This window comes from Heterodontus francisci, chromosome 20, assembly GCF_036365525.1.
Source record: "Heterodontus francisci isolate sHetFra1 chromosome 20, sHetFra1.hap1, whole genome shotgun sequence".
Classification (NCBI taxonomy): Eukaryota; Metazoa; Chordata; class Chondrichthyes; order Heterodontiformes; family Heterodontidae; genus Heterodontus; species Heterodontus francisci.
This window is the reverse complement of record NC_090390.1, coordinates 58,344,975-58,364,957: the sequence shown is the minus strand read 5'-3', so window position 1 is coordinate 58,364,957 and position 19,983 is coordinate 58,344,975. Positions and strand designations below refer to the sequence as shown.

General features: G+C 40.4%; 1 protein-coding gene across 10 annotated transcripts in view; it reads left to right on the top strand.

Annotated features, from left to right (window-relative positions):
- The window catches only part of LOC137380660 (uncharacterized), a 239,302-nt gene that overhangs the window by 155,113 nt on the left and 64,206 nt on the right, over nt 1–19,983 (top strand). For 9 of the 10 annotated variants that reach the window (XM_068052842.1, XM_068052840.1, XM_068052838.1 and 6 more), the window contains 4 exons: nt 9,441–9,501; nt 9,951–10,176; nt 15,747–15,808; nt 16,147–16,262. In XM_068052842.1, coding sequence (XP_067908943.1) covers nt 9,441–9,501; nt 9,951–10,176; nt 15,747–15,808; nt 16,147–16,262 — 465 coding nt within the window. Of the gene's footprint in view, nt 1–9,440; nt 9,502–9,950; nt 10,177–15,746; nt 15,809–16,146; nt 16,263–19,983 lie in introns of those variants that run through there. The other variant, XM_068052846.1, reaches the window with a different exon arrangement.

Below are 19,983 nucleotides of genomic sequence, written 5' to 3'. Positions count from 1 at the left end.
AGACTTTTTTCCTCATCAAGTTGTAATCATTACTTTCTCTCTCCCCTCGGTAATTAATTATAGAATATAAACTGATTTCCAGAAATAATATTTTTAAAAATAGAACAATTTATAACTAAGACTAATTGAGGTGCTTTTCTATGGAACGATTTGTCTTTTCTGAAAACAAAGAAAAATGGTAATAAGAAGTTACTTTTATTAGAACTTCTAAGAGTGAGGTAACTCAATCTAAGAGACAAGAAGGATTTTAACTCTGCCTTCCTGCTGATGTCCTTCTCAATTCCTGCAGTTTTCTGGGCCTGATGAGAACATTTTAGGCTTCCACTGCCCTGTGATTCACCCCACCTCCACTTCCTAATCACAAGGCCTTCCCAAAGCATCTCCTCTGTGACTTACTGAGTCCTGACACTTCCTTAGGTCCCCACAGATACCCTCTTGCTGTTTGACGTTTTGCTTCTGCCCACCAGTCAGCTGCCACTGCTAGCCAGTTTTGGGTGCATACTGATCAGGGGAATACAAATGAGGTGCAGGCGTTAAAATTGCCCAGGCCTCACGTGCTGAGGTCAGGATGGTTTGTTGCTCCTCTTGGTTCCTGCCCTCATGATGCCCACCCTGAGCTAAAATATATCTCTGTGATTTAAGACATTTTACAGCTGATCAGCAAAGTGTGAAGAGAGGTTTCTAGAAAAAGGGAGTTGGGTGATGAATATGAATTTGTGACTAATTTTTTATTGTCATTATGTAGTTCATGGGTTTGGAAATATTGGCCAGGACTTTCCTCACAGCACCTCCAGCAAAATTGGAGCAGCAGAGTGGGAGCAGCTCTGAGAATTTTTTGGCCAAATTGTACTGATATTATAGTGTCTTCTGAAAATGTGTAAAAAAAAAAATGTAGTGTTGGAATTGCAATTCTTGAAATTATTGTGATAACTTCACTGCAGAGTGTAGTCATCTAATTGATAGCTGGAAGTGTAAAGCTGAGATTTATTTTGGAATTCTTAAAGCAGAACCATAAGATATTGAAGAATGTTGTTGACTTTTATAGTTATCTGTACACTTGCTACTTTCTTTCTGCTATAATTTGTTAACATATTAAACTGTATTCTTGGAGTCTGGGGGCAGAATTTTATACTGCCTGTTATAGGATGACATAAAGCTCATCTTGACAGACATTATAAATGGAGGGTATTGTTCACATTCAATTGTTAATGTTCAAGTGTCACTGGAATGGAAAATAATGTTACTTGAATTGAAGGGTTATGCAAAATATCTGTTCTTTAGTTGCTTCTAACCAATCTACAGTTGAAAAATAGCACTAACAAATGATAACTGAGAGACGTCATTCATAGTATGGATGTCTCTAATCACAGGATTAGTGTCCTATTTAGTAGAATCTATTTCCCCTTTAAGTAATAATAATGATGAATGACGTTGGTGCATTGGTAACAAAAACAGAAAATGCTGAAAATACTCAGCAGGTCAGGCTGCATCTGTGGAAAGAGAAACAGTGCTAGTGTTTCAGGTGTTGGCGTCAGCACATATGATGACAGGTCACACAGACCTGAACCATTAACTCTGTTTTTCTCTCCACAGATGCTGCCAGACCTGCTGAGTATTTCCAGCATTTTCTGTTTTTGTTTCAGATTTCCAGCATCTGCAGTATTTTGCTTTTGTATTAGTGTATTGGTAACCTGAGTTACTACTGTAGTATTGGCATGACAGCAATGAAAGCTCCAAATTAATGTCTCCGTGCATATACCATGGGGTTTTACATTGCTCTGATAGTCAATAATATTGCTGCTATTATTTCACTAGTAACATATTTCCCTCTATTTCCCTTGTTGTGCTTTATTTGCACATTGCATTGCCCAGCCCATAATAGCATTCATTAGGTATAAATTTTACAGGATTACTTCTGTTTTATATCAACATTCTATACTTCACAAAATATTCACACAAATTGGCTGCTTGTACATACTACAAACGATATGCTAAATAAGAAACCTTCAACAGTTTGGCTATTAATAATTGTTATAAAAACTGACACCACAACCAAGCATTTTTTTGAAATGGCACCATGACTATTCCCAAATCAGTAAAAACAATACAAATGTTTTGCACCACAGGCTGTACGTCATTTGAAGTAAGTCTGTTACTCTTTTTTGAATGACATTCTTATTTAGATAAAAGGCAAAAATGAAAGTGTAAGTTGTTGGATGCATTTTTAAAAAATTGCCTATCAATTTATAGCCAATGCAATCCCTGAAGATTTTGACTCATGCTAGCTCACAGGCCAAACTTACCTATGTGACCATTATTTTACAAGTGTTAGCAGGCTAGTTTTTCATGGAAGGTCTCACAATGAAACTGTCCTACCCTCACCATGTCCATGTATCTTCCTTTAGGGGTTATTCGACAGCAGTAAAGAGTAGAAAGCCTGGATGACTTCCCTTCCCCACCACTCCCTAGCCCTGGGAAGTCAGGGTCAACTGGTGTGCACCGACGACCATCTTAGTTGTATTCAGCTGACTCAGCAGAGACCAGGAATCAAGACAGTGCCTCAGCCTTGAATATTTTGATGGTGCCTGCTCTATTTCAGAATTTATCTTCACATTCAAAATCTTAATTTAAATATCTGCTTGATATGTTCCACCTTATTTTGATCCCATTTTGTTTGCCCAACTGCACCACCCCCCCCCCCCCATCAAGTGAGCAGTCAGCAATATCTATTCCCAGACCAGCCAGTATAACATTAATGTAACTGCCTCCACCATTCAGTTTTTAACATAGTACTGATTAGCCATGCCTTTATTTTTAAAATTCTCATCCATGTTTTGGAATCACTACTTGGCCTCGCCCCTCCATATCTCTAATGTTCTCCAACTCTGCAACCCTCTGTGATATCTGCGCTCCTCTAATTCTGGCCTCTCAAGCATCCCCGCTTTTAATCACTCCACTGTTGTTAGCCTGCCCAGGCCCTAATCTCTGGAGTTCCTTCCCTAACCCTTGCCGCCTCCCTACCTCACTTTCCTCCTTTAAGGTACACCTTAAAACCTACTTTTTTGACCAAGCTTTTGGCCATCTCCTTTTGTGGCTCAGTGTCAAATTTTGTTTAATAATGCACCTGTGATGTGCCTTGGGATGTATTACCATGTTAAAGACGCTATGCAAATACAAGTTGTTGAGGACAATTATAAAAACCCCCATAGTATTCATCAATACATTTGTTAATTTTTTTAAATGTTTGTGTGCTACAGTAGGTGATCCATTTGAGAGTGTGCCATGCTCTGTATAGCCTCTGTCATTTTAAGATTGCATTCACTAAACTGAAATCCTGTTTACAACATCGATACAGAATTTATTATTTATTTATTTAGAGATACAACACTAAAACAGGCCCTTTGGCCCACCGACTCTGTGCCGACCATCAACCACCCATTTATACTAATCCTACACTAATCCCATATTCCTACCACATCCCCACCTTCCCTATATCCCCCTACCACATCCCCACCTTCCCTATATCCCCCTACCACCTATACTAGGGGCAATTTATAATGTCCAATTTACCTATCAACCTGCAAGTCTTTGGCTGTGGGAGGAAACCGGAGCACCCTGCAAAAACCCACGCGGTTCACAGGGAGAACTTGCAAACTCCGCACAGGCAGTACCCAGAATTGAACCCAAGTCGATGGTGGAACTATGATGTTGTTGCTATTACAGAGACTTGGTTGAGGGAAGGACAGGATTGGCAGCTAAATGTTACAGGCTTTAGAAGCTTCAGGCGGGATAGAGGGGGATGTAAAAGGGGTGGGAGAGTTGCATTACTTGTTAAGGAGAATATCACAGCTGTATTGCGGGATGACACCTTGGAGGGGTCGTGCAGCGAGGCAATATGGGTGGAGCTCAGGAATAGGAAGGGTGCAGTCACGATGTTGGGGGTTTTCTACAGGCCTCCCAACAGCCATCAGGAGGTAGAGAAGCAAATATGTAGACAGATTTTGGAAAGATGTAAAGGTAACAGGGTTGTAGTGGTGGGTGATTTTAACTTCCCCTATATTGACTGGGACTCACTTAGTACTAGGGGCTTGGATGGGGCAGAATTTGTAAGGAGCATCCAGGAGGGCTTCTTGAAACAATATATAGATAATCCAACTAGGGATGGGGCCATACTGGACATGGTATTGGGGAATGAGTCCAGCCAGGTGGTTGAAGTTTCAGTAGGGGAGCATTTCGGGAACAGTGACCATAATTCCATAAGTTTTAAGGTGCTTGTGGATAAGGGTAAGAGTAGTCCTCGGGTGAAGGTGCTAAATTGGGGGAAGGCTAATTATAACAATATTAGGCAGGAACTGAAGAATTTAGATTGGGGGCAGCTGTTTGAGGGTAAATCAACATCTGACATGTGGGAGTCTTTCAAATGTCAGTTGATTAGAATCCAGGACCAGCACATTCCTGTGAGGAAGGAGGATAAGTTTGGCAAGTTTCGGGAACCTTGGATAACGCGGGATATTGTGAGCCTCGTCAAAAAGAAAAAGGAAGCATTCGTAAGGGCTGGAAAGCTAGGAACAGACGAATCCCTTGAGGAATATAAAGACAGTAGGAAGGAACTTAAGCAAGGAGTCAGGAGGGCTGAAAGGGGTCATGAAAAGTCATTGGCAAACAGGATTAAGGATAATCCCAAGGCTTTTTATATGTATATAAAGAGCAAGAGGGTAACAAGGGAAAGGGTTGGCCCACTCAAGGACAGAGAAGGGAATCTATGTGTGGAGCCAGAGGAAATGGGCGAGGTTCTAAATGAGTACTTTGCATCAGTATTCACCAAAGAGAAGGACTTGGTGGATGATGAGCCTAGGGAAGGGAGTGTAGATAGTCTCAGTCATCTCATTATCAAAAAGGAGGAGGTGTTGGGTGTCTTGCAAAGCATTAAGGTAGATAAGTCCCCAGGGCCTAATGGGATCTACCCCAGAATACTGAGGGAGGCAAGGGAAAAAATTGCTGGGGCCTTGACAGAAATCTTTGCATCCTCATTGACTACAGGTGAGGTCCCAGAGGACTGGAGAATAGCCAATGTTGTTCCTTTATTTAAGAAGGGTAGCAAGGATAATCCAGGAAATTATAGGCCGGTGAGCCTTACGTCAGTGGTAGGGAAATTATTAGAGAGGATTCTTTGGGACAGGATTTACTCCCATTTGGAAACAAATGAACTTATTAGCGAGAGGCAGCATGGTTTTGTGAAGGGGAGGTCGTGTCTCCCTAATTTGATTGAGTTTTTTGAGGAAGTGACAAGGATGATTGATGAAGGAAGGGCAGTGGATGTTATCTATATGGACTTCAGTAAAGCCTTTGACAAGGTCCCTCATGGCAGATTGGTACAAAAGGTGAAGTCACACGGGATCAGAGGTGAGCTGGCAAGATGGATACAGAACTGGCTCGGTCATAGAAGACAGAGGGTAGCAGTGGAAGGGTGCTTTTCTGAATGGAGGGATGTGACTAATGGTGTTCCGCAGGGATCAGTGCTGGGACCTTTGCTCTTTGTAGTATATAAATGATTTGGAGGAAAATGTAGCTGGTCTGATTAGTAAGCTTGCGGACGACACAAAGGTTGGTGGAGTTGCGGATAGTGATGAGGATTGTCAGTTGATACAGCAGGATATAGATCGGTTGGAGACTTGGGCGGAGAAATGGCAGATGGAGTTTAATCTGGACAAATGTGAGGTAATGCATTTTGGAAGATCTAATACAGGTGGGAAGTATACAGTAAATGGCAGAACCCTTAGGAGTATTGACAGGCAGAGAGATCTGGGCATACAGGTCCACAGGTCACTGAAAGTGGCAACGCAGGTGGATAAGGTAGTCAAGAAGGCATACGGCAGGCTTGCCTTCATCGGTCGGGGCATAGAGTGTAAAAATTGGCAAGTCATGCTGCAGCTGTACAGAACTTTAGTTAGGCCACACTTAGAATATTGCATGCAATTCTAGTCGCCACACTACCAGAAGGACGTGGAGGCTTTGGAGAGGGTACAGAAGAGGTTTACCAGGATGTTGCCTGGTCTGGAGGGCATTAGCTATGAGGAGAGGCTGGATAAACTCTGATTGTTTTCACTGGAACGACCGAGGTGGAGGGGCGACATGATAGAGGTTTACAAAGTTATGAGCGGCATGGACAGAGTGGATAGTCAGAAGCTTTTTCCCAGGTTGGAAGAGTCAGTTACTAGGGGGCATAGGTTTAAGGTGAGAGGGACAAAGTTTAGAGGGGATGTGCAAGACAAGTTCTTTACACAGAGGGTGGTGAGTGCCTGGAACTTGCTGTCGGGGGAGTTGGTGGAAGCAGGTACGATAGCGACGTTTAAGAGGCATCTTGACAAATACATGAATAGGATGGGAATAGAGGGATACATTCCCCGGAAGTGCAGAAGGTTTTAGTTTAGGCAGGTATCAAGATCGGCGCAGGCTTGGAGGGCCGAATGGCCTGTTCCTGTGCTGTACTGTTCTTTGTTCTTTGTTTTGTCGCTGGAGCTGTGAGGCTGCGGTGCTAACCACTGCGCCACTGTGATATTCTAATTGTTTGTGAAAAGTTACAGGAGACTTATTAAGTTACAATATTTGATTTGAAAATAATGCTAGAAGGAATAAAGTGCAGTAAGAATGTATCTGGCATGGTTGAATTGAAGACATGTTCTGACACTGACAGTTATTATAATGCTATGGTGCTAATATACCCCGAACTTCCTTTTCCATCTTCAAAGTGACTTCCCTTAATTAGCCCTCCAGTGAACACTGAAGCAATTACCAAACTATCACAGACATCACAACAGGCTCAGTCTCCAATCAGTGACTTTTGCTGGTCCTTTTGAATTTCAATTTGTTATCCTACAAACCATAATGAAGGTTTCAAAGAATAACGTACGTTAAAGTCCTCTTTTATTTTTGGTTTCATTGAGTATCTGTAAAGAATTCCAAAAGGTCACTCTCATAGCTGAGGATGTTGTTTGAAGCTCTAAATTAAATATTAGTGTTATTACTCGATGTTGACCACTGATAACTCCAGATTTGTCTAAATAATTTAACTGGCAGTGATCACTATGGTGTCAAGTTTTGTCTCATTACTGTCCATTTGCACTAAAACAGTGGTGGTTGGCATCCTTCCATCTATGAAAGATGATGGACATGCAGCAAACTATCCATTTAGGTGGGGAGTCTTGGTGCAAATTTGCTGATGGCTGTGAAGGTCAATCCTTGAGAGACAGGTTCTGCCACCAAGGCCACGCATGAAGCTACCAAGTGACACTGTGAGTTGTTGTTTTCGGCATTGGCGCCTGTCATAGGTCATTGTGGTAGTGCACACCACACAGGATGTTTCACCATTTCCCTCTTTTGCCAGCTAGTGACTCCCAGGTGCGATTGTCAACATTTAGGGCCTTCATGTAACGCTTGCAAGCATCCCTGAAACAGAGCTTTGGGCGTCCCACTGGTAATCTGGAAGGTCGCATACTCTAGGACTTTCCAAAACAGTAGGAGTGGAACCAAAATCAAGCAGCACGCAGTCAACAACTTATTGCTGAGTTAACAACCATTCTAATTATTGGGTGGGCTAGCAACATATCTCCCAGAGCTCCCATCAGAAACAGGCGGGGGCTTCATGTCTATGCCTATAGGGGTCAAATGATGAAATCCAAATCCCACGCCATGTTTCTTTCCGCCAACCGGACTACTACCAGCAGTAGAAGTCTGCAGCTAACCATTTCCAATGATCGGGAATCCTCTTCTGCTGTCAGGTAAAGCTTTTCGAGCCATTTTTCTGGCAGTTGGTGTGAGTTTTGCGCCTCAGTAGCATTTTTAATATTACGTAGTTGCTGCTGGATGTTCTGCACTCATTACCTACTCCTCCACAGTGCTGCTGCTTTTTGAGCCTAATGCTAAATACAGTTCCCCTTTCAGCCACTGCAGCAGGCACTTTTCAAGTGGACGCCTTTCCCAATTCTGCATCTATGTATCGTCAAGATGCCTAGGAGGAGAATGTTTTGTTTAGGCAGCTCGCCAGTTGCACTGTAAGGATGGCCCACCAAGAAAAACAGATTGGGTCCCACATTGACGCCTTGTTGCCATATATCCCCCACCCACCTCCAGTCCAATTTACGAACATATGCAGAATCACCCCCAATATATTTAAAGATTGTATCCTCTGAAAACCTGTAATTGGCTGTTGATACCTTCGCTCACAGCAGATGTTTGCACTAGTGTAGTCATTTTCAATGCTACAAATAATCCAACAGTGATTTGAACAGTTCTAAGGACTGGCATTAAAAAGCAATCTTGGGCATCGCCTTTTTATGTGGGAGCCTTGAGCATGGTAGACTTATTGAAGTATTCTTGTCTGCATTCTCATTTTTCAGATTGCCCTGTCCAATCAATTCAGAAGCACAGGGGGTTAAGTACATGTCTGTCATTAAGCGAATCTGTCCAACTTCCTAGCAAACCTTTCCATTGCTTGTTCACATTCTCCTTTGTCAGTTCCTTTTGGCTGTCTGTCTCTTCTTTTTCTATGTATCTATCTTTGTCATAGGACTGTAGAAGGAGTGAAGCTGTTATGTTTTCTATTGTAGGTGCAGCTAAATTTCTGTGTGCAGCATGCATGCAGCTGCTCCATGTGTGCCCTGCTGCTGCCATTTCAGAGCCGCTGATGCACTTGCCTGTTTTTATCTATTACCTAATACTTTCATTGTCTTTTAAAAAAAAATTAGCATAAGACAGCAATGTGTTTTTTTTTATTTCCCCTGTCCTGTACCTTGGCTTGAAATGGTCTTTCAAGTTGCCTAATGGCACCGGCAAAAAAAAGTTTTAAGTGGACTTGCATTGTGTGGACCAGGCAAGATGTTATTTGGATCAGACGGTCATTCTGAATTCTAGTTATGCTGCGATTCTGTCCAGCAGTTCCCTCTAATTTCTTAGGCTTCAAAGCAACAGTAACGATACTGCTGAAAGTTTATTAAGAAAAAATAAAAATGTGGCTAGCTTTGCTGGGAATTTCACTTAATTTCAAGTTGAACTCCTTGACAGACTCATTACACAGGATAGGTTATGATTTTATGATACATAGGCTCCTTGCTGAGTTTTTGGGATAGATCTAGATTTGCCATTCAAGACCTGTGAGCTTTGATATGCAAAGCAATAAGCACATTCCTTCAGCAATCTGGGCTTGCTTATTGTGTTTTGAAATGGCCATTTACGAAAGGGTGCAACTTATAATGGAACACTTTGCAGCATCCTAGCAAGAAATATTCACCATGTTTCAGTGGCTATTCAGTGGCACTTGCATTCTAAGATACTTGTCAATCTGAAATTCTGCTAATCAGCAGCACTTGAGTATTTTTGGCTGCTCTCTGTGAAGTAATAGCTGGTGCATTTGAAGATTTTAAATGCATTGCTTCTATCTGCAGAAATACTTTTAGGGTGAAGAGATCCCCGAAGCGTACTTCAATATCTGAAGCATCCTCACAGGTCAGTAAACACAGATTCAAATGAATTCCAGAACCCCTAGCTATTGCGTTCACTTTGCAGACAAATGGAAGGGGAAAGGAGGGGGAGATGGAGGAGGGCAGTAAGAGTAAGATAGGTTAATTCAAGGATAGCAAAACAGTCGGTGGACATAAATTTCTGCCTTTATTTGATACCTTTATCAGTTTTAATGTTGCAATGTACAACATGCTTGTTAGCCCTGATATTCTAGTTTGGAAGCCAGAGATTCTGATACAAAAGTTTGATATAAGCATTTTCCTGAAGGAACAAGAGTATTTGGGAAATCAATGCTTGCATCCCATTTATAATGCTTTGGTTGTGCTGCAAGTTCCTGACAGACCAAGTTTGCTTTCTGTCAGATATTCTTTAGAGTGGTAATACTGCTTGAGAGTTTGATTTCAAGATGAATATTTTTGACGCTTAAATTTTAGGAACCAACCCCACTTCCTACCCCTGAGACACCACAAGTAATTGGCACAGTGGAACATGCCACTGATGAAGAGAAACTGGCGTCTTCAGTGACAAATCAGAAATGGTCCTACTCTGGAATACAAACTGAATTGGAAGAAGACAAACCTGATTATCCTCAGCCCTCGGATCTTTCTGCATTTGTGAATGAGAACTCTGAATTCGTAAATGAGAACTATTCTTCAGCAGGTAAGCTACAAAGGCACTGACATTTTTATATAACTGCTATACAAATTTATAACACAAAAACAAGAAATGCTGGATTCACTCAGCAGGTCTGGCAGCATCTGTGGAAAGAGAAGCAGAGTTAACGTTTCGGGTCAGTGACCCTTCTTCGGAACTGACAAATATTAGAAAAGTCACAGATTATAAACAAGTGAGGTGGGGGTTGGGCAAGAGATAACAAAGGAGAAGGTGCAGATTGGACCAGGCCACATAGCTGACCAAAAGGTCACGGAGCAAAAGCAAACAATATGTTAATGGTGTGTTGAAAGACAAAGCATTAGTACAGATTAGGTGTGAATATACTGAATATTGAACATCAGCAAGTGCAAACCTGAAGAAAAACAACCTGAAAAAAACAGTGGGTAAGCAAACTGAACAAACTAAGATGAAATGAAATAAATGCAAAAAAAGATTGTAAAAAATGTAAAAAGGAATGCAAAAAAAAGGAAGAAAAAATAACTAAAAATGAAAGTAAAGTGGGGGGCTGTCATGCTCTGAAATTATTGAACTCAATGTTCAGGCTGTAGTGTGCCTAATCGGTAGATGAGATGCTGTTCCTCGAGCTTGCGTTGATGTTCACTGGAACACTGCAGCAATCCCAGGACAGAGATGTGAGCATGAGAGCAGGGGGGAGTGTTGAAATGGCAAGCAACCGGAAGCTCAGGGTCCTGCTTGCGGACTGAGCGGAGATGTTCCGCAAAGCGGTCACCCAGTCTGCGCTAACAAAGGAGAAGGTGCAGATTGGACCAGGCCACATAGCTGACCAAAAGGTCACGGAGCAAAGGCAAACAATATGTTAATGGTGTGTTGAAAGACAAAGCATTAGTACAGATTAGGTGTGAATATACTGAATATTGAACATCAGCAAGTGCAAACCTGAAGAAAAACAACCTGAAAAAAACAGTGGGTAAGCAAACTGAACAAACTAAGATGAAATGAAATAAATGCAAAAAAAGATTGTAAAAAATGTAAAAAGGAATGCAAAAAAAGGAAGAAAAAATAACTAAAAATGAAAGTAAAGTGGGGGGCTGTCACGTTCTGAAATTATTGAACTCAATGTTCAGTCCGGCAGGCTGTAGTGTGCCTAATCGGTAGATGAGATGCTGTTCCTCGAGCTTGCGTTGATGTTCACTGCTGCCCACTTGTTTATAATCTGTGACTTTTCTAATATTTGTCAGTTCCGAAGAAGGGTCACTGACCCGAAACGTTAACTCTGCTTCTCTTTCCACAGATGCTGCCAGACCTGCTGAGTGAATCCAGCATTTCTTGTTTTTGTTTCAGATTTCCAGCATCCGCAGTATTTTGCTTTTATTGTACAAATTTATAATTTCTTTTAGCAGCAAATAAGTGACCAGATATAATCATGTTGTTATTTATCATTAGATACATTTTGTAAAATCAGAATTATGCAGCCTTGTCTATGCCAGGATTTAATTGAATGACATCTGCTATATGACTATATTAGTACATGTGGGTGTTTTAGGGCGTATACTAGTTATTTCTGTTTTTCATTTTTGAAAGCAAGATAAGCTACTGTTCTGATAAAATGTAATTGACTGTATACAGTGTAGAACAACCTTTAATTTTTGAAGGCTGATATAAATGATGACTAAACAGTGTCTTCCCCAAGCACAGTGCACTCGAATTTCAGAAATACAGTGGGCTGCAGCCAGCCCACACTTGACCACCTTCTCATTCACTTATTCCACACCCCCTCTCCAGGGCCTACCTTACAGTCACTACTAGCATTGTAGCTGACCCAACCTGCATGGCACAAACCAGCGAGCTACCTCTGGATCTCTGGATGCCAACAATGGTAGAACAATTAAAATCAGGAATGTTCAAGAGGCCAGAATTGGAGGAGTGCAGATATCTGAGGGTTGTAGGGCTGGAGGAGATTACAGGGATAGGGGAGGGATTTGAAAACAAGGGTGAGAATTTTTAAATTGAGGTATTTCTTAACTGGGACCTAATGTAGGTCAGTAAGTACAGAGGTTTTTATTTTTAAAGGTATATCCCTTGTTCTGGGCCCTCTTACCAGAGGAAATAGTCTTTCTCTAGCTATCATATCAAATTCTTTAATCATCTTAAACACCTCAATTTGATCAACCCTTGATCTTTTATACTCAATGGAATACAAGGTTAATCTATGTAATGTGTCCTTAAAATTTAACCCTTTCACCCCATTATCATTCTGGCGAAGTTGTGCTGTACCCCCTCCATGGCTAATATAACCTTCATGAGGTTTGGTGCCCTGAACTGAATGCAGTATTCTAAATGGGGTGCAACCAGATCTCTCTACAGCTGTAACATCCCCATTGTATTCCAACCCTCTTGAGATAAAAAGCGACATTCCATTATCCTTTTTATTTATTTTTGGAACATGTCCAATAGTTTTTAGTGACCACTAAATCTCTCTGGTCCAGTTTTTTGCCATTTAGGAACTACCCTGATCTATCTCTCTTAGGTTCAAAGTGGAGACCTCACACTTTCCCACATTAAATTCCATCTGCCACAGTTTTGTCTGCTCAATCTAGCAATGTCCCTTTGCAACTTTCTGCTCCCACCTACAGCATCACCTAACTTAGTGCTTTTAGCAAACTCAGATACACGGTTCTCTATTCCTCTATTCTATAATGAAAAGCTGAGGCCCCAGCACAGATTCCTAGTGAACACTACTAGTCACATGCTGCCAAATTGAGTACATACCTATTATCCCTACTCTCTGTCTCCTACCTTCTAACCAATTCTTTGTCGAAGCCAATAGGTTGTCTCCAATTCCATTCATTCTCATTTTTGTTGATAGTCTCTTATTTATTTATTTAGAGATACAGCACTGAAACAGGCCCTTCGGCCCACCGAGTCTGTGCCGACCAACAACCACCCATTTATACTAATCCTACATTAACCCCATATTCCCTACCACTTCCACACCTTTCTCCTACCACCTACCTACACTAGGGGCAATTTACAATGGCCAATTTACCTATCAACCTGCAAGTCTTTGTCTGTGGCAGGAAACTGGAGCACCCGGCAGGTCACAGGGAGAACTTGCAAACTCCGCACAGGCAGTACCCAGAACTGAACCCGGGTCGCTGGAGCTGTGAGGCTGCGGTGCTAACCACTGCGCCGCCCTTATGTGGAGCCTTGGCCAAATGCCTTCTTGAAATCCATATAAGTCATATCACATTAGTAGCCTCCTCAAAAAATATGACTAAGTTTGTTAGACATGTCTGCAGAGGTAGAGCTGGTTTTCAAGGAAAAAAAGTCAAGAACTAGGTATAATTTTGCTAATAGATTACTACAATCTACACTATTCACTGTCATAGTTGTTTTCTCTCCAGCTTAATGGGATGTATTCTTTTGTGTGAGATAGCATACACATCACAAAATATTTGTTTGTATGTAAAAGGTCTATGCGAAAATGCTAGAAAATGCACCAAGTTAAAAAAAAAATCAAAATTCACATTGTTGATGGGAGCTGGCATTCCCTCAATGTCCACTGGAAATTAACTTCCATACAGAATGGTTACTATGTACTCATTTTAAAATTGCCAGTTAACACTGATTAGGAAATAACAGTTATCAAATCTTGATCTTTGAATGGATTAGAAAATAACTTCAGCTCGCTTAAAATTCAAAATGATTTTATTCCATTAGTTGAAGCTTAAAAAGATCCAATCCTTTTTAGATTTAACTACTAAAATGATTATGTTCCAAGCTTCCTCTACAAAGAAAAATCTAGAGGAAATCTGGTGCATGACAAAGGTGAAAAAGGTGTGACTCTAAACCTTCTGTATATTATCCATGAATTTATCAGATTAATCAAACTGATTTCACTGAGTGCAGATAAGGAGTAGATTTTGCATTTAAGGAGTAGTTTTCTAGTAAAATTGCTACTGTGAAGCAGTATATAGGCACAATTGTGCCTTCAATATCCCTAGAATGCACTGAAGGCTTTCATTTCATATGATGCTGTTGCAGAACTAAGAGTATATGCAATATGATTAATAAGTTCAAAGTTTGGGTTTATATCCTGCTTTGTGATGGTGAAAATATTGGAAAGTAACATTAAATTTAACAAAGGTGTTGGAAAACTTAAAATTTTGTTTTTCTGCAAATACAACGTTGACTACACTTTAAAAATACTTCATTGGTTTTATAGTGCTTTCGGGTGACCTGTGGCCACTGCTGTATGTCGGTGGTTTCTTGTAGTTGCTGAACCGATTCAATATTTTCTCTAGCTATTCTATTGAATGTTATATTAATACAGTGTATGATTCTTAACTTGGAAAAATGGACACAGCTTAACCATTCTGGCCTTGAGAGAGGTGTTCATATAGTAAGTCTGAACAGATAGCGCTGTCAATTTGAAGAGCGATTTTTTTTTTAATTTTAAAAAGACACTGATTTTTAAAGCTGGAGCTGGAGTGTTGAAGCACTCTTGAGGTAATTCAGAAAACAAGATTATAACAGTGAGTTATCATTGAAGAGATTGCAGGCAGTGTTAGAAGGAGTAAAAAGCTGAATAAAATAATGGTCTGGTTATGCAGGGAGAAAAGTATATGCAATTTTGAAATTTTAATGGGAGGCTGAAATGAGGCAGGAGACTGATTTTAACAAGTTGGAAATTGAAGGCAATAAACCTGGCAAGTGCAATCAAATTATAAATGTAAAAGGCCAACAGTTCAGAATAAGATCAAGTGTTTCAATTAGGAAGTTTTTGTAAGAATCCATTTACTATCTGAACATTAGGACATTGCAGTTCAATTTGATCCAGTGCCAGTAAGATTTCTAGGTAATATGTTCTCTTAGAAGAGAATTTTGTTTGGAATCAAATATAAAATAGTTATCTGAATGTAAAGAACATAACTATAGCAATGATCAGTGAAGATTTGCAAGTTGGACCAGATCTGAATTGCTGAAAGACTAATCATTCATACCACAGGATCTCAAATTAGGGAGGAAATCAGTCCTTACTGATTTATCATCTGAAAAGAATCGGAGAATTTGCATTGGAAATCTTAAAAACTTATTTTAACAATCCCTACTTATTAAATGTAGTATAATTGGGTTGTCTATCGGAAAGCTTTTTTACAGCACAAAATGATCAGTCATGGAATCTGTGTCTATACACACCACTCTTAAGGCCTCATTTTATAGTATTTCTTACACCTGTAAAATCAAATGGTTCCCTCACTTGTGCATTATTTCTGACCTTACTTTTTTATGCTCATGCTTTATTTCCCTTATTCATCTTGCTGTCACATTAGTGCTTTCAAGGTGAACTTGGGAAATATGACAAATCAACATGTTGGGCATTCTTGTAGTTTGCATAGCCTCCCAAAATACCACCATGACCATGTGTGTTTATGATATGGTGCTTACAGAAAAATAAGGATGTGCTGTAGCCACAATGATTTCGTACTTCGTCCACTCTGTAGACCTTGCACAGAACCCCTTATTCAAACCTACCTGAGAAACCTGCTCTATTCTGTTGTCTAAATTTGCTTTTTCAATGCCTTATCTTACAGTGTTGGGATATGAACACTCGTTAGAAATAGAGTATATGGAAAAACTTGGTTCATCATCACCTGTAAGTATCAATTTAATGGTAAATCCCAAAGTCAAAGGTTGTTGTACGGCTGAATCCACTCAAAACTTATTGAGCTTAAGTATTACTTGGTTTTGCAATTTGACCGAAATGCAAAACTTAGCCACTTACAGATGAAGCTATAGCCCGCACACTAAGATAATATTGTACTTGGGATACTTTCTACCTGAGCCCAGTTTTCAAGATGGTGGGCAGTGTAGGGGGCTGAAAATCCATGAGACAGGGTTCTGCACTTTTCTGCTGTAACATTTGTGCGATCACTGTTGGATAAATTATTATACCCAATTCTGAAAGTCATGTTATTCTGTTTTTTCTTTTAGCACCATGACACAAATGCAAAAAAACAGTCCATGTACTTAAAGATTGATTCTCTGAAAGACAGTCCAATAAAATGTCCTTCCATCAGGCTATCTGATTCAACCACTCCTTGTTCAGGGTATGTATTCAGAGTCTTCCTTTGAATAATCTGGTGTGCTTTGAGAGGAAAGTGAAACGTAACGTTGAGCTTTATTCATTTTTGACATATATGGATCTTTAGAATTGCTTACTCATTTTCCTGCAGATTTTTTTTGGATTAAATTCTGAGTGTCTTTTTGTTTAAAGGATTAGATTTTAAAAATCCTAATGACTCTTGTGTTTTTTTTCTTGAAATATATTTAATTAAAAAATCATTCAGGTAAAATGGTTTGAGAAATTCTAAAGCCTGAGAATGTGAAAATTCAGGGGTGATTTTCATCTGTCCACTGTCCCATTGACATTCGAAAGTTCTGCAGTGGTCAAATGAATTTTTTGCTTTAACGAACTACTGCCCACTGCTCCCCCAATTGGCTTTCTGAGTGAAGTTTGAAATGAGACCCCGTCATTCCCATCCGAAATGTTTATTGAAATAATGCAGATTGGATCCAACACCAGTTGTAGTGCCCTGACACAATTTTAAGGTATCAGTGGGCAGAGTATGCACATGCTTACTTTGCCCATTGTTACTGGAAATGGAGCAGCTGAACCAGTCGCCCTTCATGGGACTGCTGCAGGCCACTCCAACATCTCTTCAAAAAAGCCTGTGCTCCTCCTGACCCCACAAAAGTCTTCTTGTCCATTGCCAGTTGATCAGATTGCCTCACCCAGATGTTTTGAATTCTGGCTCTGATTTCCCAAACCCTCCATTCGACGAACCGACTGTCACTGCTCATTGAGCACTGGCAGCTTGCCAAAACTATGTAACTGAAGCCTGACCATGAAAATGACCATGAAGATCAGGCAGGCAGCACTCCACCCAGCGCCCAACTAGAACTGAAATTAGATATTGTAGATCGAAAAACAAAATAGCAGAATAATAGACCCAAGAAGGATAAATCTTGATTTTTTTTTTTGCAGGAGTGAGTTAAATTCTCACTTTTGTAACAATAATACTTTTAAATAAACACAGATCATTAAAAGCGTCAGAAATAATATTAATTCATCATAATAATTTGATGTTTTTTCAGACAAGTTCAGTAATGCATCCTTATTAGAGCTTTTTTTAAATAACCATATTAATTGGCAGGCCCATACTCCATTCATTTATGTGTTAAATTAGTGAGAAGCACTGTATTTCTTCCAATTGGGTGACCTTGATCTGAGTCAGCAGAGTTGTGGAAAAGTTCAGGCTTATGGTGAATGAAAGATGGGGAGGCCAGCCAGGGGAGCATTGGAATAGTTGAATCTGGAGTAACAAAAACATGGATGGGGGTTTCAGCAACCAGTAGACTAAGATGGGGGTGAGACGTGTGACGTTACAAAGGTGTGAGTAGGCCGTCTTTGTGATAGAGAAGGTAGAGGGTTGGAAGCTCAGCTCAAGATCAAATAGGATGCCAAGTTTGCAAACAATCTAGTTCAACTTTTTTTTAATTCTTTCATTGGATATGGGGATATGGGCATATTAGGCAAGGCCAGCATTTGTTGCCCATCCCTAATTGCTCTTGAACAACTGAGTGGCTTGCTATTTCAAAGTCCATTTCAAAGGGCAGTTAAGAGTCAGCCACGTTGCTGTGGGTCTGGAGTCACATGTAGGCCAGACCAGGTAAGGATAGCAGATTTCCTTCCCTAAAGGACATTAATGAACCAGATGGGTTTTTAGGACAATTGATGATAGTTTCATGGCATCATTACTGAGACTAGCTTTCAATTCTAGATTTTTATTAATTAATTGAATTGAAATTCCACAAGGTGCCATGGTGGGATTTGAACCCCTGTGCCCAGGGAATTAGACTGGGCCTCTTGATGACTAGTTCAGTGACATTGCCACTTGTTATGATCCCAATAGGTATCGTTAACTTTTAAAAAAGAGGAAGTCAAATTCCCAGTTATTAGTGAAAGAATTACGCCACAAGATTTCACGTTTTAAACAAAACACTTTACAGTCCAAGAGTTAAACAAAGCAAATCACTACTAACTCAACACTACAATTTGAAATCACTTATGCTTTAACTTAAATTCTTAACAGAACATTAAGACGTATATTTTAAACTCTAAATCTCAACAGAACACCCCCATTTGACTTTTACATGCACCCCAAGAGTTCCCCTTATATTTTATAGGATCTTGTCAGTTTGTTCACTTCTCCTGGGACCAGGTCTTTGGAATTCACTTTGATATTCCTTAATTTCTCAGCTGTGTTCCAAGATATGAGATCGCCTGGGGATTCGCCCACTGGCATCCGGCTAGGCAATCCTCCAACTCTCTTTCAACACCTCACAAATATGGATCCAGCTTGACCGTAAGACCTCACTTAAAACAGAAACACCCCTGGCTCCTGATGGTCACTTTTCTCCTGAGTCTAGCAGCTTCCAAGGCCAACTGCTTTCCAAAGGCCAACTGACTGTCTGTCTGTATCACCAAGCATAAAGATTTTTAAAAACCTGACCAACAGGCACCTCCTTCATCATCTATCTCCATACCATATGGTACACGTCGGATGTCCCAGATAGCAACTTAAGTTGATTACCTCCAAATCCAAAACATCTCTTTGGTTTCTGATACCCACATGAATAATTTATATTGTGAACAATGACAGAGCAATTCCTTTTAGATTTTCTGACTTCAACTCGCCACTAAACAAGCCCACCTGCTATTTTATGGTTTTCACCTCTCTGACTCTGTCCCTGTAAGTGCTCATGGAGAAATCTTTGAACTTTAAATCTTGGGTGGTCCTGCAAACTTTTGAAATCCTTACAGCTACACATTTAATTCCCCAAAACTAAAAGTGACCTCTAAAATATTATTGCAAACCATGAGTTAGATGATCGTAAAACACTATCCCACCGTCTTCCACCCACTTGAGGCAGTGGTCAAAGAGGGAACAGAATTTAAGGCAGGGATTAAAGACAACTAGAATTAGTGGAGTGGGAACAGAATTTATGGCAGGGATTGAAGACAACGATTTTGGCCTTCCCAATGTTTAACTGAAGGAAATTGTTACTCATCCAGGACTGAGGCAGTGGAGAGGTTGAGAGAGGTGGTGCTGGGTGTTATCAGCTTATGTATGGAACCTAACATCATGCCACAGAAGATCTGCTTGTTCATTTGGTGATTATGAAAATGAGTGCTCTTTTCTGTGATTCCTGCATTGTTTGCATCCTCCATGTTTTATTTGCTGAAAAACTTGGAATTTAACTAATTCCTGAGAAAGATCATCATTTATGCTTCTGAGGTATTCTACTATTGATGTTTTTCTATCTACAATATCTAATTCCCTGTGTTTGTCCAGATTAGAAATTTGTAATGCTCTTGAAACATACTGTTTCTTATTTGTTCATTTCTGGGATGTGGGCACCACAAGCAAAGCCAGTATTTATTTCCCATCCCTAATTGCCCTTCAGAAAGTGCTGGTGAGTAATCTTCTTGAACAATTGTAGTCCATGTGGAGAGGGTACACCCACATTGCTGATGGGTAGGAAGCACCAGGAGTTTTTCCCATAGACAATGAAAGAACAGCTATATATTTCCAAGTCAGGATGGTGCGAGACTTGAAGGAGAACTTGCTGGTGGTGGTGTTCCCATGGGCCTGCTGCTCTTGTTCTTCTAGGTGGTAGAGCTGGAGGATAGCAACACGCTGTTGAAGAAGCCTTGGCAAATTACTACAGTGTATCCTTTAGCTGGTACACACTGCAGCCATGTGC